At 53.5% G+C, this 17,711-nt stretch overlaps 1 protein-coding gene across 1 annotated transcript in view; it reads left to right on the top strand.

Moving 5' to 3' along the window:
* LOC117979278 (voltage-dependent N-type calcium channel subunit alpha-1B-like) overlaps positions 1-16,832 on the top strand; it is a 28,424-nt gene extending 11,592 nt beyond the window's left edge. The window contains 8 exon segments of the mRNA XM_055108418.2: positions 4,907-5,014; positions 6,535-6,647; positions 7,721-7,848; positions 10,117-10,252; positions 10,863-10,979; positions 12,394-12,598; positions 12,857-13,107; positions 13,697-16,832. Of these exon segments, the coding sequence (XP_054964393.1) occupies positions 4,907-5,014; positions 6,535-6,647; positions 7,721-7,848; positions 10,117-10,252; positions 10,863-10,979; positions 12,394-12,598; positions 12,857-13,107; positions 13,697-14,227 (1,589 nt within the window). The 3' untranslated portion in view covers positions 14,228-16,832.
* The last annotated feature ends 879 nt before the right edge of the window (positions 16,833-17,711 follow it).

Here is a 17,711-nt window from a genome sequence, read left to right as displayed (position 1 = left end):
GTGTGCCTGTAGTCTCGGCTACATGGGAGGCTGAGGTAAGAGAATCGCTTGAACCTGGGAGGAGGAAGTTGCAGTGAGCCGAGATCATGCCACTACACTCCAGCCTGGGCGACATAGCGAGACCCCATCTCTAAAAAAAAAAAAAGGCCCGGTGCCCCCGGTGGCTCACGCCTGTAATCCCAACACTTTGGGAGGCTGAGGCAGGCCGATCACGAGGTCAGGAGACGGAGACCATCCTGGCTAACACAATGAAACCCCGTCTCTACTAAAAATACAAAAAATTAGCCGGGCGTGGTGGCGGGTGCCTGTAGTCCCAGCTACTCGGGAGGCTGAGGCAGGAGAATGGCGTGAACCCAGGAGGCAGAGCTTGCAGTGAGCCGAGATTGTGCCACTGTACTCCAGTCTGGGTGACAGAGCAAGACTCTGTCTCAAAAAAAAAAAAAAAAAAAAAGAATAGATAACCTTCAGTTTCAACACCAGAGGACAAAAAAAAAAAAAAAAAAAAAAGAGATAACCAGGCCAGGTGCCCTGGCTTATACCTGTAATCCCAGCAGTTTTTGAGGTTGAGGGAGGAGCATCACTTGAGCTCAGGAGTTTGAGACCAGTCTGGGCAACACAGGGAGCCCCTGGCTCTACAAAATATTAAAAAATTAGCTGAATGTGGTGGTGAACGCCTGTGCTCCCAGCTGCTTGGAGAGGCTGAGGTAGGAGGAATGAGCTGTGATGGTGCCACTGCACTATAGCCTGGGCAACAGAGTGAAACCCCATCTCAAAAAAAAAAAAAAAAAAGCAAAAGCTTCATAATACCATATATATTAAATAAATTAAGTTTAGAGTGGAAAAACCTTCCAAGAAAGACAATCCCAGGTCCAAATGGCTTCTTTATTGAAGTCTACCAACTGTTTAAGGAAGAAATAATGCCAATTCTGTATAGACTCTTCCAAAAAGTGGAAAAAGGGAATATTTTCCAACTTATTTTATTTTCAGAGGCCAGCTTTGCTCTGATACCAAAACTAGACAAAGACATGACCAGAAAAGAAAACTACAGATGAATATCCCTTATAAACATAGATTTTTTTAAATCTTCAACATAATCTTTCAGCAAACTGAATTTTTTTTTTTTTTTTGAGACGGAGTCTCACTCTGTTGCCCAGGCTGGAGTGCAGTGGCGCGATCTCGGCTCACTACAAGCTCTGCCTCCTGGGTTCATGCCATTCTCCTGCCTCAGCCTCCCGAGTAGCTGGGACTACAGGTGCACGCCACCACGCCTGGCTAACTTTTTTGTATTTTTAGTAGAGACAGGGTTTCACCGTGTTAGCCAGGATGGTCTCCATCTCCTGACCTCGTGATCCGCCCGTCTCAGCCTCCTCCCAAAGTGCTGGGATTACAGGAGTGAGCCACCGCACCCGGCCAAACTGAATATATTTTAAAAGATAATATATGATGACACAAGTGGGGTTTACCCCAGGATAAGTTAGGTTCAGTGTTTGAAAATCCAGTTTACTGTATCAAAGAAGGAGAAGTATATGATTATCTCAATAGATATAGAAAAAACATTTGACAAAATTCAACATCCATTCATGATTTTTAAAATTTTACATAAAGTAGGAATTAAGGAAAGCTTCATCAATCATGTATCATAGACTCACTTATACGGTCAATTGATTTTTAACAAACTTGGAAAGGCAATTAATGGAGAAAAGATCATCTTTTCTACAAATGATGCTGGAGAAATTTAGACAATCCTATACAAAAAGAGACATTCTTGACATGCCGTTTTAGCTTGCTCGGGCTGCCACAAGAAAATGCCGCAGCTTAGACAAAAGAAATGTATTTCTCACAGTTCTGGAAGCCAGAAGTCCAAGAGTTTGTGTTTGTGAGGTGGGTGTCACTCTTAGGCCTCTTCTCTTGGCTAGTAAACAGCCATGGTCCTGCTGTGTCCTCAAACAGACTTTCCTCTGTGTGTGCAGGGAGAGAAAAAGAGCAAGTGGATTTCCAGGTGTCTCCTATGAGACCACTGATTCTGTGGATCAGGGCCCCACAGGAACTCCTTGAACTGATCACCTCCTTACAGGCCCTGTTACCAAATACAGTCACATCTGGGGCTTAGGGCTTCTACATGTGGACTGGAGTTGGGGACAGCTTGATCCATAGCACATACCTTTTACCCTGTACAAAAAATAACTTGAAATGGATTGTAGACAGAAATGTAAAATCTAAAATTATGAAACCTGTATAGAAAACACAAGGCCAGGCGTTGGTGGCTCACATCTGTAATTCCAACACTTTGGGAGGCCAAAGCAGGCGGATCACCTGAGGTCATGAGTTGGAGACCAACTTGGCCAACATGGTGAAACCCGTCCCTACTAAAAAAAGCTGGGCCTGCTGGTGTGCACCTGTAGTCCCTGGGAGGCTGAGGCAGGAAAATTGCTTGAACCTGGGAGTCGGAGGTTGCAGTGAGCCAAGATAATGCCACTGTACTCCAGCCTTGGTGACAGACCGATATTCCATCTCAAATGGAAAAAATCGATAAATTGAACTACTGCAAAACTTCTGCTATATGATATATATATATATATATTTGAGACAGAGTCTTGCTCTGTTGCCCAGGCTGCAGTGCAGTGGTGCAATCTCAGCTCACTGCAGCCTCTGCCTCCTGGGTTCAAACGATTCCCCTGCCTCAGCCTCCCAAGTAGCTGGGATTACAGGCACATTTCAACACACACAACTAATTTTTGTATTTTTAGTAGAGACGGGGTTTCACCATGTTGGCCAGGCTGGTCTTGAACTCCTGACCTCAAATGATCCACTTGCCTTGGCCTCCCATAGTGCTGGAATTACAGGCGTGAGCCACTGTGCCCCACCACAAAAGATATTTTTAAAAATGAGGCCAAGTGCAGTGGCTTGTACCTGCAATCCCAGCTTTGATTAACTTTGAGAGAAAAGGTGGGAAGATTGCTGGAATCCAGGAGTTCAAGACCAGCCTGGACAACAAAGTGAGGCTCTGTCTCTACAAAAAATAATTTAAAAAAATCAGCTGGGCATGGTGGCGCATGCCTGTGGTCCCAGCTACTCAGGAGGCTACGGCGGAAGGATTGCTTGAGCCCAGGTGTTCGAGGTTCCAGTGAGCTGTGATCATACTACTGCACTCCAGCCTGGGCAACAGATTGAGACCCTGTCTCAAAACAAAACAAAAAACCAGAATGAAAAGACAAGCCTAAAATTGGAGAACATATTTGCTAAACACATATCTGCTATAGGATTAGTATTCCTAATATATGAAGAACTGTCACAACTCCCTAAGAAAATAACCCAACCAAAACAGACAAAAGATTTGAACAGAAATGTCATCAAAGAAGATATATGGAAGGCAAACAAACACATGCAAAAATCCTTGATGTCATTAATCATTAGACAAATCCAGAATTAAAAAAAAAAAAAAACACAACGAGATTACACTCCAGTCTACTGTAGTTGCCAAAATGCTTTTCAGAATGACAATACTTAGTGCTGAGAGGGCAGAGCAACTGGAATTCTACATGTTCCCGGTGGGAAAAGAAAATGGTGCAGCCCCTTAGACAGTTTGCAGTTACTTCTATGGTCCAGCCATTGCACTTAGGAAATGAAAACATACATCCACACAATCTATGTGCAAATGTTTACAGCTTTATTCAAAATTGCCCCAAACTGTAAACAACTCATATGTCCATCAATTGGCAATGGATAAACAAATGGTGCATTCATTACAATTAAAGAATACTCAGCAGTAAAAGGAAACACGCTACCGTTGCATGTGGCAATGTGTATGACTCTCACATGCACCACACTGTGTGAAAGAAGCCAGATTCAAAGGCCAGTGTGCTGTACGATGCCATTGGCGTGACATTCTGGAGCAAAACTATAGGGACCCAAAACACATCAGTGGTGGCAGAGGCTGCCAATAGGACTAGGGGTTGACTCAAGGGGGCACAGAGGAATTTGGGAGTGATGCAGCTGTTGCATACCTTGACGGTGGTGCTAGGTACATGGGTGTATGAATTCACCAAAGTTCATAGAAAATGAAAAAGGGTGACTCTCACTGCATGTGAATTGTACCTTAATAAACCTGATGTTTAAGAAAGGTGAATCCAATTATTTTATTCCTCTGCTCAAAACCCTCCACTGCCTTCCCTAACCCTCCTGCCCACCCCCTCCATCCACCCTGCCCCGAGGCCTCCCTGGCCCTTTGGGTGACACAGCAGGGCCAGTGTACTCGGGGGCTCCTTTTACCTTCAGGGCACACAGGCCTCCTCGGGAGACTTTGATGGCCGTCCTGTCCACAGCCGCAGCCCTGCTGATATTCCCCTTCCCTGCTCTGCTCTCCTTGCCTTGGCACTTTGCACTCTCCAGTACACTTTTTTTTTTTTTTTTTTTTTTTTTTTTTTTTTTTTTTTTTACTTATTACTGCTTTATTGGTAGACTAAAGCGTTGTCAACTCCAGAAGGGAAGTTTTTGAGAGTTTTTTGGTAAATATTGTTGAATGAATAGATGAATGGCTGGAGTGCTGCCATCTTCCTCCTAAATCCCCATTGCCCGTCCCATGCACACACGACCGTGCAGTGCACATGCATGCACACACATGCACATGCACACAGTGCATGCACACACGTCGGACACACGTGTGCACATGAGGTGGTTGCCCTGCTCACCTGCCTCCTCCTCTGGGCAGACTCGCAGCAGGGAGAGCTGTGAGCAGCTTCTGCATCAGCGTTTGTTCGCACTGCACCCTCCTTCCAGCACCGTCTGTACCCCATCTCCGCCTACACCATTCATCTCCCCACCTGCACCAGCTCTGCCCCATTGGCGGCTGCAGGGCTGCTCCTAACATCTCTGTCTTTTCCCCTTCCCCACCATCATCCTGGTGCAGCTGGGACAAAGCAGCATCAGTGTGACGCGGAGTTGAGGAAGGAGATTTCCGTTGTGTGGGCCAATCTGCCCCAGAAGACTTTGGACTTGCTGGTACCACCCCATAAGCGTAAGTGTGAGGGTGAGAAATGCCCCCAGCCCCCACCTTTACTGTCCCACCCAGAGTGGCTGGAGGGCTGTGGAGGTGAGGGTGAGGGATGAAGGGCAAGCCACCTTGGAGAGGTGGGCTCACCTCCTCATGAGTCTGCGCTCAGCTCCAACCAAGAGAGCCCTGGGTGGCAGAGGAACCGCGGAGATGAGCGTGGGTTTGTTGTGTTGAGCTCCTGGTGTGTGGAATTTATTTTTTTTAAATCCAGAGGAAAGGCAAGAGAGGATCCCACAGGGATGTGAGGGAGTGCAGTGAGATGCCCAACTCCATCTTGTGAGAGACGTGAGGGAGCGTGGGGAGGTGCCCAACGTCATCTTGCAGGAGACGTGAGGGAGCGTGGGGAGGTGCCCAACTGCATCTCGTGGGAGACGTGAGGGAGCGCAGGGAGGTGCCCATCTCCTTGTGAGAGACGTGAGGGAGCACCGGGAGGTGCCCAACTCCATCTTGGAGACGTGAGGGAGCACGGGGAGGTGCCCAACTCCATCTTGTGGGAGACGTGAGGGAGCGCGAGGAGGTGCCCAACTCCATCTTATGGGAACGTGAGGGAGCGCGGGGACGTGCACACCTCCTTCTTTTGAGAGGCATGAGGAAGTGCGGGGAGGTGCCCAACTCCACTGGGAGGTGCCCAACTGCATCTTATGGGGTACGTGAGGGAGCACAATGAGGTGCCCAACTCCATCTTGTGGGAGACGTGAGGGAGCGCGAGGAGGTGCCCAACTCCAACTTGTGAGAGACGTGAGGGAGCGTGGGGAGGTGCCCAACTCGATCTTATGGGATACGTGAGGGAGCACAATGAGGTGCCCAACTCCATCTTGTGGGAGACGTGAAGGAGCGCCGGGAGGTGCCCAACTCCATCTTTTGGGAGACGTGAGGGAGCGCGGGGAGGTGCCCAACTCCATCTTGTGGGAGACGTGAAGGAGCGCCGGGAGGTGCCCAACTCCATCTTTTGGGAGACGTGAGGGAGCGCCGGGAGGTGCCCAACTCCATCTTGTGGGAGACGTGAGGGAACACGATGAGGTGCCCAACTGCATCTTTTGGGAGACGCGAGGGAGCGCGGGGAGGTGCCCAACTCCATCTTTTGGGAGACGTGAGGGAGCGCCGGGAGGTGCCCAACTCCATCTTTTGGGAGACGTGAGGGAGCGCCGGGAGGTGCCCAACTCCATCTTGCTTTCTGGGGAGGAAACACAGGAAGGGCCCTGCATTAAGCAGGTGGGGATGGCCTCAGCCCAGCCTTGAGAGGCCTCAGGAGGAGTCAGGGCAGCCAGGAGGGCCAGGTCAGCATCTGGAGGAGCCCTAGGTAGGCCAAACTCCTGGTGGCCGAGCCCCTTGTTCTGCCTGAGAGCCCTCTGTCCCAGTGTATTTCCAGGAGTCCTTGTGGGGGGCGAGGGAGGGGCGGCTGTTTCCTCACCTTACTTCCATCCCTTGTTTCCATGGATCCTCTGCCCCCTTCTCCGAATCTCAACTCCTGTGTTCTTTTCCAGCTGATGAGATGACAGTGGGGAAGGTTTATGCAGCTCTGATGATGTTCGACTTCTACAAGCAGAACAAAACCACCAGAGACCAGATGCAGCAGGCTCCTGGAAGCCTCTCCCAGGTAGCTGGCGGCCCTCAGTTTTCCAGGAAAACTGTGATGCCTCCGAGGCTCTGGCATCCTTCGGGGGTTTGATGACAGGGGAGATGCACACCATTCTTGGAAAAAGTATCTCAGAAGGAAGATGAAAGATTCTTGCAGCTACCTCTCTGGCCCCCAAAGTCAGAAACTACACACAGCCTTTATGCTTTCCATGAGCTGGTGGTACTGGGCAGCTCCTGACATAGAAAGTCAGCACTCAGGGCCAGAAGATGAGGGCTGGGCTGGGCAGTGTCATGGTTGTTATGGGGTGGAAGAGAAGAAGATGTGAAGACCGTTTGAGGAGGATTGTTTGGAGAGGTGAAAGGAGAACTGTTTTCCCTTCACACAGAAAGCAAAGAAATTCAGATACGTTCAGGATCATTGTCTGTTCTGCTCTTGCCTTTGACTGAGATGATTTGGGGGCCCATCTTCCCGATGTTGTCCTTCCCACACAGCCGTGTCTTCGGTGACCATATGTAGTCTCTCTGCTGGAAAATTGTCTAGGTGTCCAGGGCTTCTGGGGACATTGACCCAGTCCTCAGATGGAGAATATGTGGTACTCAGGCCACACCTTCCATTCTCACACCTGGGGTAGACATCACTAATCCATGCAGCAGTCTTCCCCAGCCCTGAAACCTCGGAATTTTGCTCAGCCCAACCCTAGCGCTAACCCTAACCCTAACTCCTACCAGCCAATTCAAGGTAATGATTAGATGGAATATTGTTGCCACCTGTAATCTGGTCCAATCCCCTAGTTGTGTAGACAGGGAAACTGAGGTTTTGAGAGGTGACATGGCTTTCCTGAAGTCACTGACAGGCAAGGTTTTGAGGAGATGCTGTAAGGGTCCCCTGGCTTGCTTCACTGTTTTGGTCACATGCTCATATTTAGGGACATATCAGGGAAAGTAAGCGGCCCCTTGCTAAGGGGAAAGAGCCCTTAGGCTGGGCTTGAACATGACCTGGCTTTTGCCCCATGCCACGTGGTCAGAGCAGGTCACAGAGGCCACATTGCAGGCCCATTGGAGCACTTTCCCTTCCCTTTGCCTCCTTTGCAGATGGGTCCTGTGTCCCTGTTCCACCCTCTGAAGGCCACCCTGGAGCAGACACAGCTGGCTGTGCTCCGAGGAGCCCGGGTTTTCCTTCGACAGAAGAGTTCCACCTCCCTCAGCAATGGTGAGGCCATGTGAGTATCCAGAAGTAGGACATAGCTGGACAGGAGGAGGTCCAAAGACAGTAAAGAGGGAAGCAGACATCCCATTTCCTCGACCTCTCTGGCCCTCACTTCCACTGGCCTCTGGGTTCACCAGCTTGGAGGCACCTGAGGGGCATGTCTGCCATCCGACCCTGCACTTGGGCCCTTAGCAACCCTCCAAGGACAGAGAGCCCCCAGGCCACATCTCAGTTCTCAGGGGCTGGCTTTGCTACAGATGCTTGTTGTACTTGCTGCCTGAGAGCAGTCCAGGGCTCTTCCTTTGCTGGGTTTCTGTGGCAGACTTTAAAATTGTTTCCTGTGACATTAGACAGGTGCTTCGTCGAACCCACCTTCCTAACAGCACTTAGACCACCACGTCCCATTCCCAACACACGCACCTGCTTCCCTTTCAGACAAGAGGCCCCTGCCTCTGCTCCTCATCGGCCCTCCGTGCCAGCAGACGCTGAGATTCCACCTCCATCTCCCACCCCTTTCTGTCAATGGCCTTCTACTGCTCTGATCTTTCTAACCCCGTAAGGCACTTTTCCTCTCAGATCTTCACTTTGGTACTGATTTCTGAAGCTGTTATATTTTGTAAAGAAATTGGTAAGGTTCTTTTGTATCACTTAACTCTTGCCACAGTATTTCCGGGTAACAAATCACCCAGAAGCAGGTGACTTACAAGAACCATCACTTTTTCCCACTGTGGCCCAGAAAAGTGTGCTCCCAAATCTCAGGACCCAGATCCTGGGGGCTGACTCCCGAGCCCCTGGCAGCCCCCCATTCCCACACTGCTTTCAGCATGCTGTTGAAAACCTTCCTTGCATTTAAAGTCTTGATTCTGACTGTATGTGCAGGTGGGAGGAGATAGTGAGGTGTCTGGGGTTTATCTAAGCCAGGCTTTCAGCAGGAAATTGAGCTTCTGTTATTTCTGTGATGGTAGTTTCTACCTAAATCAATTACAACTCCAAGTCAGAGAGCACCCACTCAGACTGGGTCTGGTGAGGGTATTTACTGAGCCATTTAGTGAGCGGGTTGAGCACACCTCTGGCCTTGGACGTGGTGTTATTTCAGGGTTAGTGGTGCATTAGGAGCCAGCTCCGGTTCTCCTAACCACCCCTCCTCTCAGCACCAGCCTGCCACTGCAGCCGCTCTGTGCCTGGTGCCAGCAGGGGCTGCAGTGCCCCAGACAGCATGGAAGGAGAGCTGCTTGCAACTCTCAGAAGACAAAGGATGGGGCTTCTCAGAAGCCCCAGCAACCACCAGTGTGTCCTTCTGCCATCTCTGCGTCCACTGCTGTGGTCAGGGTGTGGTCCATTTAGACTATCAGGCTCCAGTCTGAGCTCAGAGTGATCAGTGCCACTCAACCTGCATGACTAAGAATGTAGTCTTCAGTGTTTCACTGAATGTGAGAATGAGCACTCACCTGAACACATTCCATGCCAGTTGGGAGACAAGTGATGAGAAATACCAGTGCGGAAGTATCTCTGGGTGGGGCTATTGGGGCAGGCATATGGGGAGCATGTGTGGGGTGGCCTCTGCCAGAAGGCTGCACCCCAGCAGAGAGCCGAGGGATGGAAGGGCTCATCGTGGCTTGGGGTGGGGGCGTCAGAGAAGTAAGGAGGAGCCACCAGCAAGGGACCCCTGAGGGAGGAAGCCCCTAGAGGAGGAAGCCCAAAGAGTCCCGGGCGAGGCCCCCTACCCCCCGTCCCAGCCCGTCCCCTCCATGACAGCTTTGCCCTCATCTGTCCCAGCCTGTCCTCTCCATGACAGCTTCTCTTGCTGTCTGCTGGCATAGGCAGGACTTCTTCAGCTGCTGTCCTAATGCAGGCTGTACACATGCGGCCCCACTCCTTCCCAGGATAGTCCTGTGTGGCAAGGACAACCCCTGCTCCCACTTCACAGATCAGCCTCTTGTCCAGAGGAGGGGGTGACGGACCCAGGCCCCCCTCAGACTTGAGCACTGTGGGCTGTAAGCTGGTGCTCTGCATCCTCTCTGCCACTCTGAATCCCTTCTTGCTCTGACCCTGTTTTGGATCCATGTCCTTTGATGAGGCTTTGCCTGGGTCCAGCGTGCACAGGCCACGTTGGGGCTCTTGTGCCCAAAGGAGGGCTCAGTTCAGTCCAGAACAGGGTGGCCAAACCCCCTGACCTCTGCTGCATGTGGTGGAGACGCCTGGCAGGTTGAAGCACCAGGCTATTGGTAAGGCACCTGCAGTCTCTGACCCTACAGGAATCTGTTTGTCTTCTCTGCCACAGACAAAACCAAGAGAGTGGCATCAAAGAGTCTGTCTCCTGGGGCACTCAAAGGACCCAGGATGCACCCCATGAGGCCAGGCCACCCCTGGAGCGTGGCCACTCCACAGAGATCCCTGTGGGGTGGTCGGGAGCACTGGTGAGCACTCCCGGGGGCTAGTGAGACTGGGTTGGGGGATGTGTGAACAGGGATGGGGGATGTTTGAGACTGGGGTGGGGGACGTGTGAACAGGGATGGGGGATGTTTGAGACTGGGGTGGGGGACGTGTGAACAGGGATGGGGGATGTTTGAGACTGGGGTGGGGGACGTGTGAACAGGGATGGGGGATGTTTGAGACTGGGGTGGGGGACGTGTGAACAGGGATGGGGGATGTTTGAGACTGGGGTGGGGGACGTGTGAACAGGGATGGGGGATTTTGAGACTGGGGTGGGGGACATGTGAACAGGGATGGGGGATTTTGAGACTGGGGTGGGGAACGTGTGAGACTAGGGTGGGGGACATGTGAGACTTGGGTGGGGGATGTGTGAGACCAGGGTGGGGGACGTGTGAGACTGGGGTGGGGGATATGTGAACAGGGATGGGGGGTGTGTGAGACTAGGATGGGGGACGTGTGAACAGCAGTGGGAGTTAGGTGAGACTGAGATGGATTTGGGTGAGACCCCAGTGCCTCATGGAGTGAGTCCGGGGTGGGATCAGATGAGTCCGCGGTGCCTTGTGTGGTGGGACTAGGTGAGTGCTGTATCCACAGGCTGTGGACGTTCAGATGTAGAGCATAACCCGGAGGGGCCCTGATGGGGAGCCCCAGCCTGGGCTGGAGAGCCAGGGTCGAGCGGCCTCCATGCCCCGCCTTGCGGCCGAGACTCAGGTAGGTGGTCTGGGAGGGTCCAGGCCCTGGGCTGGGCAAGTGGGGGGTGGGGAAGTGGGGGTGTGGCTCTGGGCCTCCTACAGGTGAGGAGACCTGGGGTGGAGAGGGCTGGGGCCCATGTGTGGAGCTCTTTGCTGAGGCAGGAGCAGGCACCCCGGGCAGTCCTGTCTGGGCGCCAACAGAGGTGCAGCCTGGACGCCTTCAGCCCCTGAGGCTTCTCCAGAGGGTGGGTCAGGTCCAGTAGAGGACAGCTGTGCCTGTTCTCAGCCTCCTATTAGGGGCCATGGGGCATAGGGGCCCCCACTCTGGCTCAGCCATGTTCTGTTCCTCCTTTCTGGGGCTCTACTCCCTGAGACAACCCCCACTCTCATCCAGAAAATTTCACCGACACCTCAGTCCCCTCTCCCGCCTGTGGTTCTGCGGAGGACCCTCCCTGCTCATGGGCAGTCCCTGGACTACTTTTCTACCCAGCTCCTTGCTGGGCTCGCCTCTTTCTGGGACATGCACATTGGATTCAGGAAGAGGAAGCTCTGGCCCCATGTGTTTCCCGGGGGAGGCTCCTTCCACAAGGACACTGGGAGGATCGCCCCTCCGAGGCCAATCTGGGAACACTGTGCCCGGACCTCTGAGGCCTCGGAGGGGCTGCAGGGCCTCACCTGCACCATGAGCCTGTTTCAGTTGGCCAAAAGTGACCGGAGCCCCCGTGCCAGCCCTGTCCCTCGGCCGACCTGGGCTGTGGAGCTGTGGATCTGAAGCTTGTCTGTGGCTCGTCTCCCATCCCTCTGCTGTGGCCAGCAAACCCTTTTCCTCTCCTCACTGCCTCTCCTCCCTCTTAGGGTTTTCTCCTCTTCCCACCTGTCCTTCCTCCCTTGTCTCTTTCCCCGCCCAGTGGTACCCTCCTGGGTGCTGCCTGGTGGGTGGGTGCAGGCTGAGCCTCCCTGCAGCCTGTGCTGGGGCCTCCTCCTTCACACACGTGATGCATTGGCGGCTGTGGGTGAGTTTACCTGGGAGGGCCTACCCCTCCCAGGTGTCTTCACAGGTCCTGATTCTGGCCGTGGAAGCAGCTCGGGAGCCAGTCCACCCCAGACGCACCAGGCAGAGTGATCCCATTGCAGCCAGCAGAGGCGTCTCTGGTTTCCACTCAGGGTTCTTCCAACCAAGCCAGCCACCTCTCTCTTCCTGGCACGACACATGGGATGGGGCGGGGACTCAGGCACTGTCTGCCCCCAGCCTGCCCTCCTGGGCTACCATCTCAGGCCTGGGTCCTTCTGACTGTGAGACCAGGATGGGGGACGTGTGGGCCTGCTGTCTGGCCTGCTCCACCACCCACTTCCATGCCTGCATCCCCGCTGACCCTGGTGCCTCCCCTAGGCCCACTCTCAGTCCTTTGCCCACCCCTGTCCTTTGCCCACAGCCCGTCACAGATGCCAGCCCCATGAAGCGCTCCATCTCCACGCTGGCCCAGCGGCCCCGTGGGACTCATCTTTGCAGCACCACCCCGGACCGCCCACCCACTAGCCAGGCGTCGCACCACCACCACCACCGCTGCCACCGCCACAGGGACAGGAAGCAGAGGTCCCTGGAGAAGGGGCCCAGCCTGCCTGCCGATATGGATGGCGGTGCGTGTGGAGGGGCCCGGGGAGTCCTTCAGGGAGCTATGGCCCGAGTCAGGGGGTCCAAGCAGCCCATGGGGGACCCTCTTCCTTTGTGGGCCTCGTGACCCCATAACCAGCCAGAGCAGGGTGGGACTGAGGCCCAGGCCCTAACCCTCACCCTAGCCTCCCCTGGCACCACCTGAATTCTGTCCTGCTGGCCCCGGGGGTCAGGGGTCCCTGCCTTGGGCCTGGCCGTGCTAACTTCTTCTCTTCCCTGGCCAGCACCAAGCAGTGCTGCGGGGCCGGGGCTGCCCCCGGGAGAGGGGCCTACAGGCTGCCGGCGGGAACGAGAGTGCCGGCAGGAGCGGGGCCGGTCCCAGGAGCGGAGGCAGCCCTCATCCTCCTCCTCGGAGAAGCAGCGCTTCTACTCCTGTGACCGCTTTGGGGGCCGTGAGACCCCGAAGCCCAAGCCCTCCCTCAGCAGCCACCCAACGTCGCCAACAGCTGGCCAGGAGCCAGGACCCCACCCACAGGTAAGAGGAATAGGTGGGGAGATCAGGGCGCAGCTGCCTCTCCTCGGCCCAGCACCCCTGTCCCACAGGCTCCTGCCTCTCCCCAGGGCCTCGCTGCTGCCCTTTGTCATTCCCAGCAACCCCAAGGGCCGGGCGCCCCCTCTGTGCCCTGTCCCGGAGCCCACGTCTGCAGCCTACCCCAGCTGTGTTCTCATCAAGCTCCTGCCTGGGTCACCCTGGGACGGTGGTTCTGCGTCCTCATCCACTTTTGGACCTGGGCCCCCAAATACTCACCTCTCTCTCGGTCACTTAACTCTCCTTCCCTGACTGTGGTCGTTGGGCTTTTGTTCTGTCCTTTTCCCTGGCCCCAGCCTGTCCCTTCCCATCACCTGCTCTCCCCAACCCCATTCCTGGGCCTGACCCTGACCATCGCCCTCCCCCGCACAAAGGTGCCTGTTGCCTCCCTGGCCACCGCAGCCCGTTGTCCCCCATTGCCTCCCTCTCTCCTCCCATCCCCCCAGGCACCTGTGTGTGATGTGCTCTGTCTGTTGGTTCGGCTTTTTTTTTTTTTTTTTTTACCTCTGATTTGTTCTGGTCCATTTTCATGTAGGGCAGTGGTTCCATGAATGGGAGCCCCTTGCTGTCAACATCTGGTGCTAGCACCCCCGGCCGCGGTGGGTGGAGGCAGCTCCCCCAGACGCCCCTGACTCCCCGCCCCAGCATCACCTACAAGACGGCCAACTCCTCACCCATCCACTTCGCCGGGGCTCAGACCAGCCTCCCTGCCTTCTCCCCAGGCCGGCTCAGCCGTGGGCTTTCCGAACACAACGCCCTGCTGCAGAGAGACCCCCTCAGCCAGCCCCTGGCCCCTGGCTCTCGAATTGGCTCTGACCCTTACCTGGGGCAGCGTCTGGACAGTGAGGCCTCTGTCCACGCCCTGCCTGAGGACACGCTCACTTTCGAGGAGGCTGTGGCCACCAACTCGGGCCGCTCCTCCAGGACTTCCTACGTGTCCTCCCTGACCTCCCAGTCTCACCTTCTCCGCCGCATGCCCAACGGTTACCACTGCACCCTGGGACTCAGCTCGGGTGGCCGAGCACGGCACAGCTACCACCACCCTGACCAAGACCACTGGTGCTAGCTGCACCGTGACCACTCAGACGCCTGCATGCAGCAGGCGTGTGTTCCAGTGGATGAGTTTTATCATCCACACGGGGCAGCAGGCCCTGGGGGGAGGCCTTGCCCACCTTGGTGAGGCTCCTGCGGCCCCTCCCTCCCCCTCCTCCCCTCTTTTACTCTAGACGACGAATAAAGCCCTGTTAGAGGATGCGGCTCTCTCTGTCCCCTTCCTGTCCTGCCTTCCTGGGTCTCGTACCACACACCAGACCCTAAACCGCAGGCTGCTGTGTGTGGCTGAGAAGGACCCAGGAGTCCAAATCCCGTGTCCTGGGACTCAGCATCCAGCATGGGTGCTTGGAGCCGTTGTGAGGAGCTCTGCGTCCTGTGGGGAGCACCCTTCACGTGGCCGTGCGGCACAGAGAAGCAGGGCCCACCTGAAAGTGTGCCGAGACCTCGGGACGGAGGGGATGGGGAGGGGGACACAGTCGTGGCTTGTGCAGCCCGCCAGTGTCAGTGAATGCTCACTCAGACAAGCTCTGTCCTCCCTGGACACCGTCAGCCCCACAGGAACCGAGCTGGAAAGTGTTCTTGCTGTGGTTGTGATTTTTAATTGCAACACCTCTCATTCTTGCCACTTCTATATACTTAATGTAGAAAAAATGGAAAACCAGAAAAATGGGGAAGGAAATGTTCCCATAACTTTAAAAAATCAAACCTGTGAAAGAAAGATGTCAGCTTTTCGCCACGTGTCTTTGTGGCTTATGCGAGGAGACTCCCTGTGCAGCCCTGTCCAGTCCAGGTGGACCCTAGACGGCCCCTGGCTCTGCTGCTCTTGACCAAGTGCCTGACCACCAGGCCCTCACACCCAGGCTCCTGGGCACTGTGGTGTGAGGCGAGGCCTCGGGATCCATCACCGCAGGATGCTGTGAGAAGTACTCGCAATGGCAGCCAGGTAGCAAGCCCTTGCCAGTGGAGAGCACTGGATGTCATGGTGGCAAACAAGGCAGCCATTTGCTGTCCTCCTCCCACGAGTGGAAGGGGTTTCCAAGGAAGCCACAGGGCAGCTGACCACGTGCTTGTGTGAGGCATTTTCAGTCTGTTCTGCATATGATTCTCAGGGCACACTCTGTGGTGTGTGAAATAGGTTTCCTTCCACATACAGCAGAAGAGAGGCAAAGGCTGGTAGGAAGGAGGAAGACATTGGCTGGGGGCTTGGATGTGGGGCCGTCAGGGCAGGAGGGAGGAAGCCCCAGCTGGAATGAAACTCAGAGCAAGTGACCGAGGGAGGACTGGCTCCTGCCACTGACGCCGGGCACCTGATGCCCAGCACTGTCCTGGCGCCAGACACAGGGAGCAGGCAGTCAAGTGAGGTCTGACCCCCATGGCCACGGCTCAGGAGAGAAAGACCATGCTCAGGACACTGTCCAAGGTGCACAAGATGCTGGGAGGTCCCTTGTTTTGTGAAGAAAGGGAGCATTTAGAGCAGTTGATGGTGGTGTGTCCTCCGTGTTCTGAAATTCCAGATGATCTGTGTTGGATTCTTGGCTTCTACCCCATGATTCTCCTCAAAGAAATTGTGTGTGATGCGTGTGTGTGTGTGTGTCTGTGTCACAGGAGATGCAGTGCCTGTACAGGTGTGTTCAGTGTGTGGATGTCACTAACCCATAGGGCTATGCAACAAAAGACACATTTAATAGAAGTAAAACACACAAGACTGCTGCCTGGTCTCGGGGTTCAGCATGATTGTGACCAAACCTTTTTATAGAATTTCCTTACCTGAAGGCACAACACTCTGAAACTTTAAAGATAACAGAGTATTTTATTCCAATAGAATAAACCAGGAATCTCGGACTGTGCATGTGATCACTGTGCTCATGTTGCAAAGTAGAAGGATGTGTATTTTGACACTGACGTTTTGTCTCTTGTTCCCCAGCCCCCAGCCCATGTTATCTTGGGTGTCAAATGTGTCCATTCCATGCAGAACCACAGCCATTTCCCCAGGCAGTGTTGGGTCGAGAATCCACTTTTCTAAACCCACACAGCCTAGCTGGCTTGTCTAGACTCTTCTAGGCATTGGAATTGATGAAAACTACAGGGAGCGGGGAAAGGAGACATTATGTCTTGTTTTCCTGACTTTGGGTTTTGTTTCTCACTGTGTCTTCTCTGGCTATCATATATGTCCCCTGAATCTCATAGTGAGCTGCCAAATTTGAAGTGCATCACCCAGTTGTCTGCATCTGGAACCAGTCAAGCAGTGGCTGTAGTTTGAACAAGTTATGTGTGCATGTAACATATATACATATATACAAGTATGTGCATGATAATGTATATCTTCGTACTTTTTGATACAATGTATTTGTTAATTTTTAATTATATTTGATATAAATCAAAGGTTTGTTGCAAAACTTTATATTTAAGAAGTGTTAAAAAAAAAAAAAAGTCCCAACCATGCAACACATCTGGGACCTACTTAAAAAGAAATTCTGTGATTGACTAGTTTGCTGCCTGAGTCATATTTATCAGCCAAACTTTGGATTCTGCTATTGTTTCTACAATGACATTTTGTATGAAGCAAAGTCCTTGAATTAAAATAAAAACTTAGCAAAAAATCAAAAACAAAACCCCACCATGCTGCCATTGGTATATGCAAGGGTGTGGGCCTGGGGTGCACTGCTAGGAGGGGTCAGAAGAAAGTGAGAACTGCAGTTTGTTGTTGTTGTTGTTGTTGTTGTTGTTTTTTGACAGAGTCTTGCTCTTGTTGCCCAGGCTGGAGTGCAGTGAGGCAATCTTGGCTCACTGCAACCTCTGCCTCCCGGGTTCAAGTGATTCTCCTGCCTCAGCCTCCCGAGTAGCTGGGATTACAGGTGTACACCACCATGCCCATCTAATTTTTGTATTTTTAGTAGTGACAGGGTTTCACCATGTTGGCCAGGCTGGTCTCGAACTCCTGACCTCAAGTGATCCGCCCACCTCAGCCTCCCAAAGTGCTGGGATTACAGGCGTGAGCCACCATGCCTGGCCTGCAGTTTGTTTTCAATGCAAGTGTGGGATCAGGTTTTGAGAGTGTGGTGAGGATCAAGGGAGGCACTTGGCAGGAGGAGGCAGATTCAACTTCCCTGGGGATCAGGGTTAGGGTTGGTTAAGATTACAGTGGTGGGTTAGGGTTGGGGTTGGGTAGAGGAGGTTCTGGGAGGCTGTGTGAGTTTGGGGCACAGAGCTCCTCTTAAGATGCCCCAATAATCATTCACTCTGCTGTTAAAATGTTAGGATATTGCTAGCTACATGCTGATAAGGACAAAGGGGACATTCTTAAGAGAAACCTGGCACCATAAGTACAGATTAGGGCAGAGAAGGACATTCGAAAGAGATAGGCAGGCATAGTAGGTACAGACATGACCACTGTAGGACCTTCCTGGAATGGCAGGAAGGAGCCCAGCCCCAGCAGTGGAATCACACTGATCACTGCACATATGTGTCAGCCAACAGTGAGGGGGTCCCACAAGCCT

Source organism: Pan paniscus, chromosome 13 (genome assembly GCF_029289425.2).
Source record: "Pan paniscus chromosome 13, NHGRI_mPanPan1-v2.0_pri, whole genome shotgun sequence".
Taxonomy (NCBI): Eukaryota; Metazoa; Chordata; class Mammalia; order Primates; family Hominidae; genus Pan; species Pan paniscus.
Note: the sequence above shows the minus strand (reverse complement) of the source record. Positions and strands in the feature narration are given on the sequence as shown.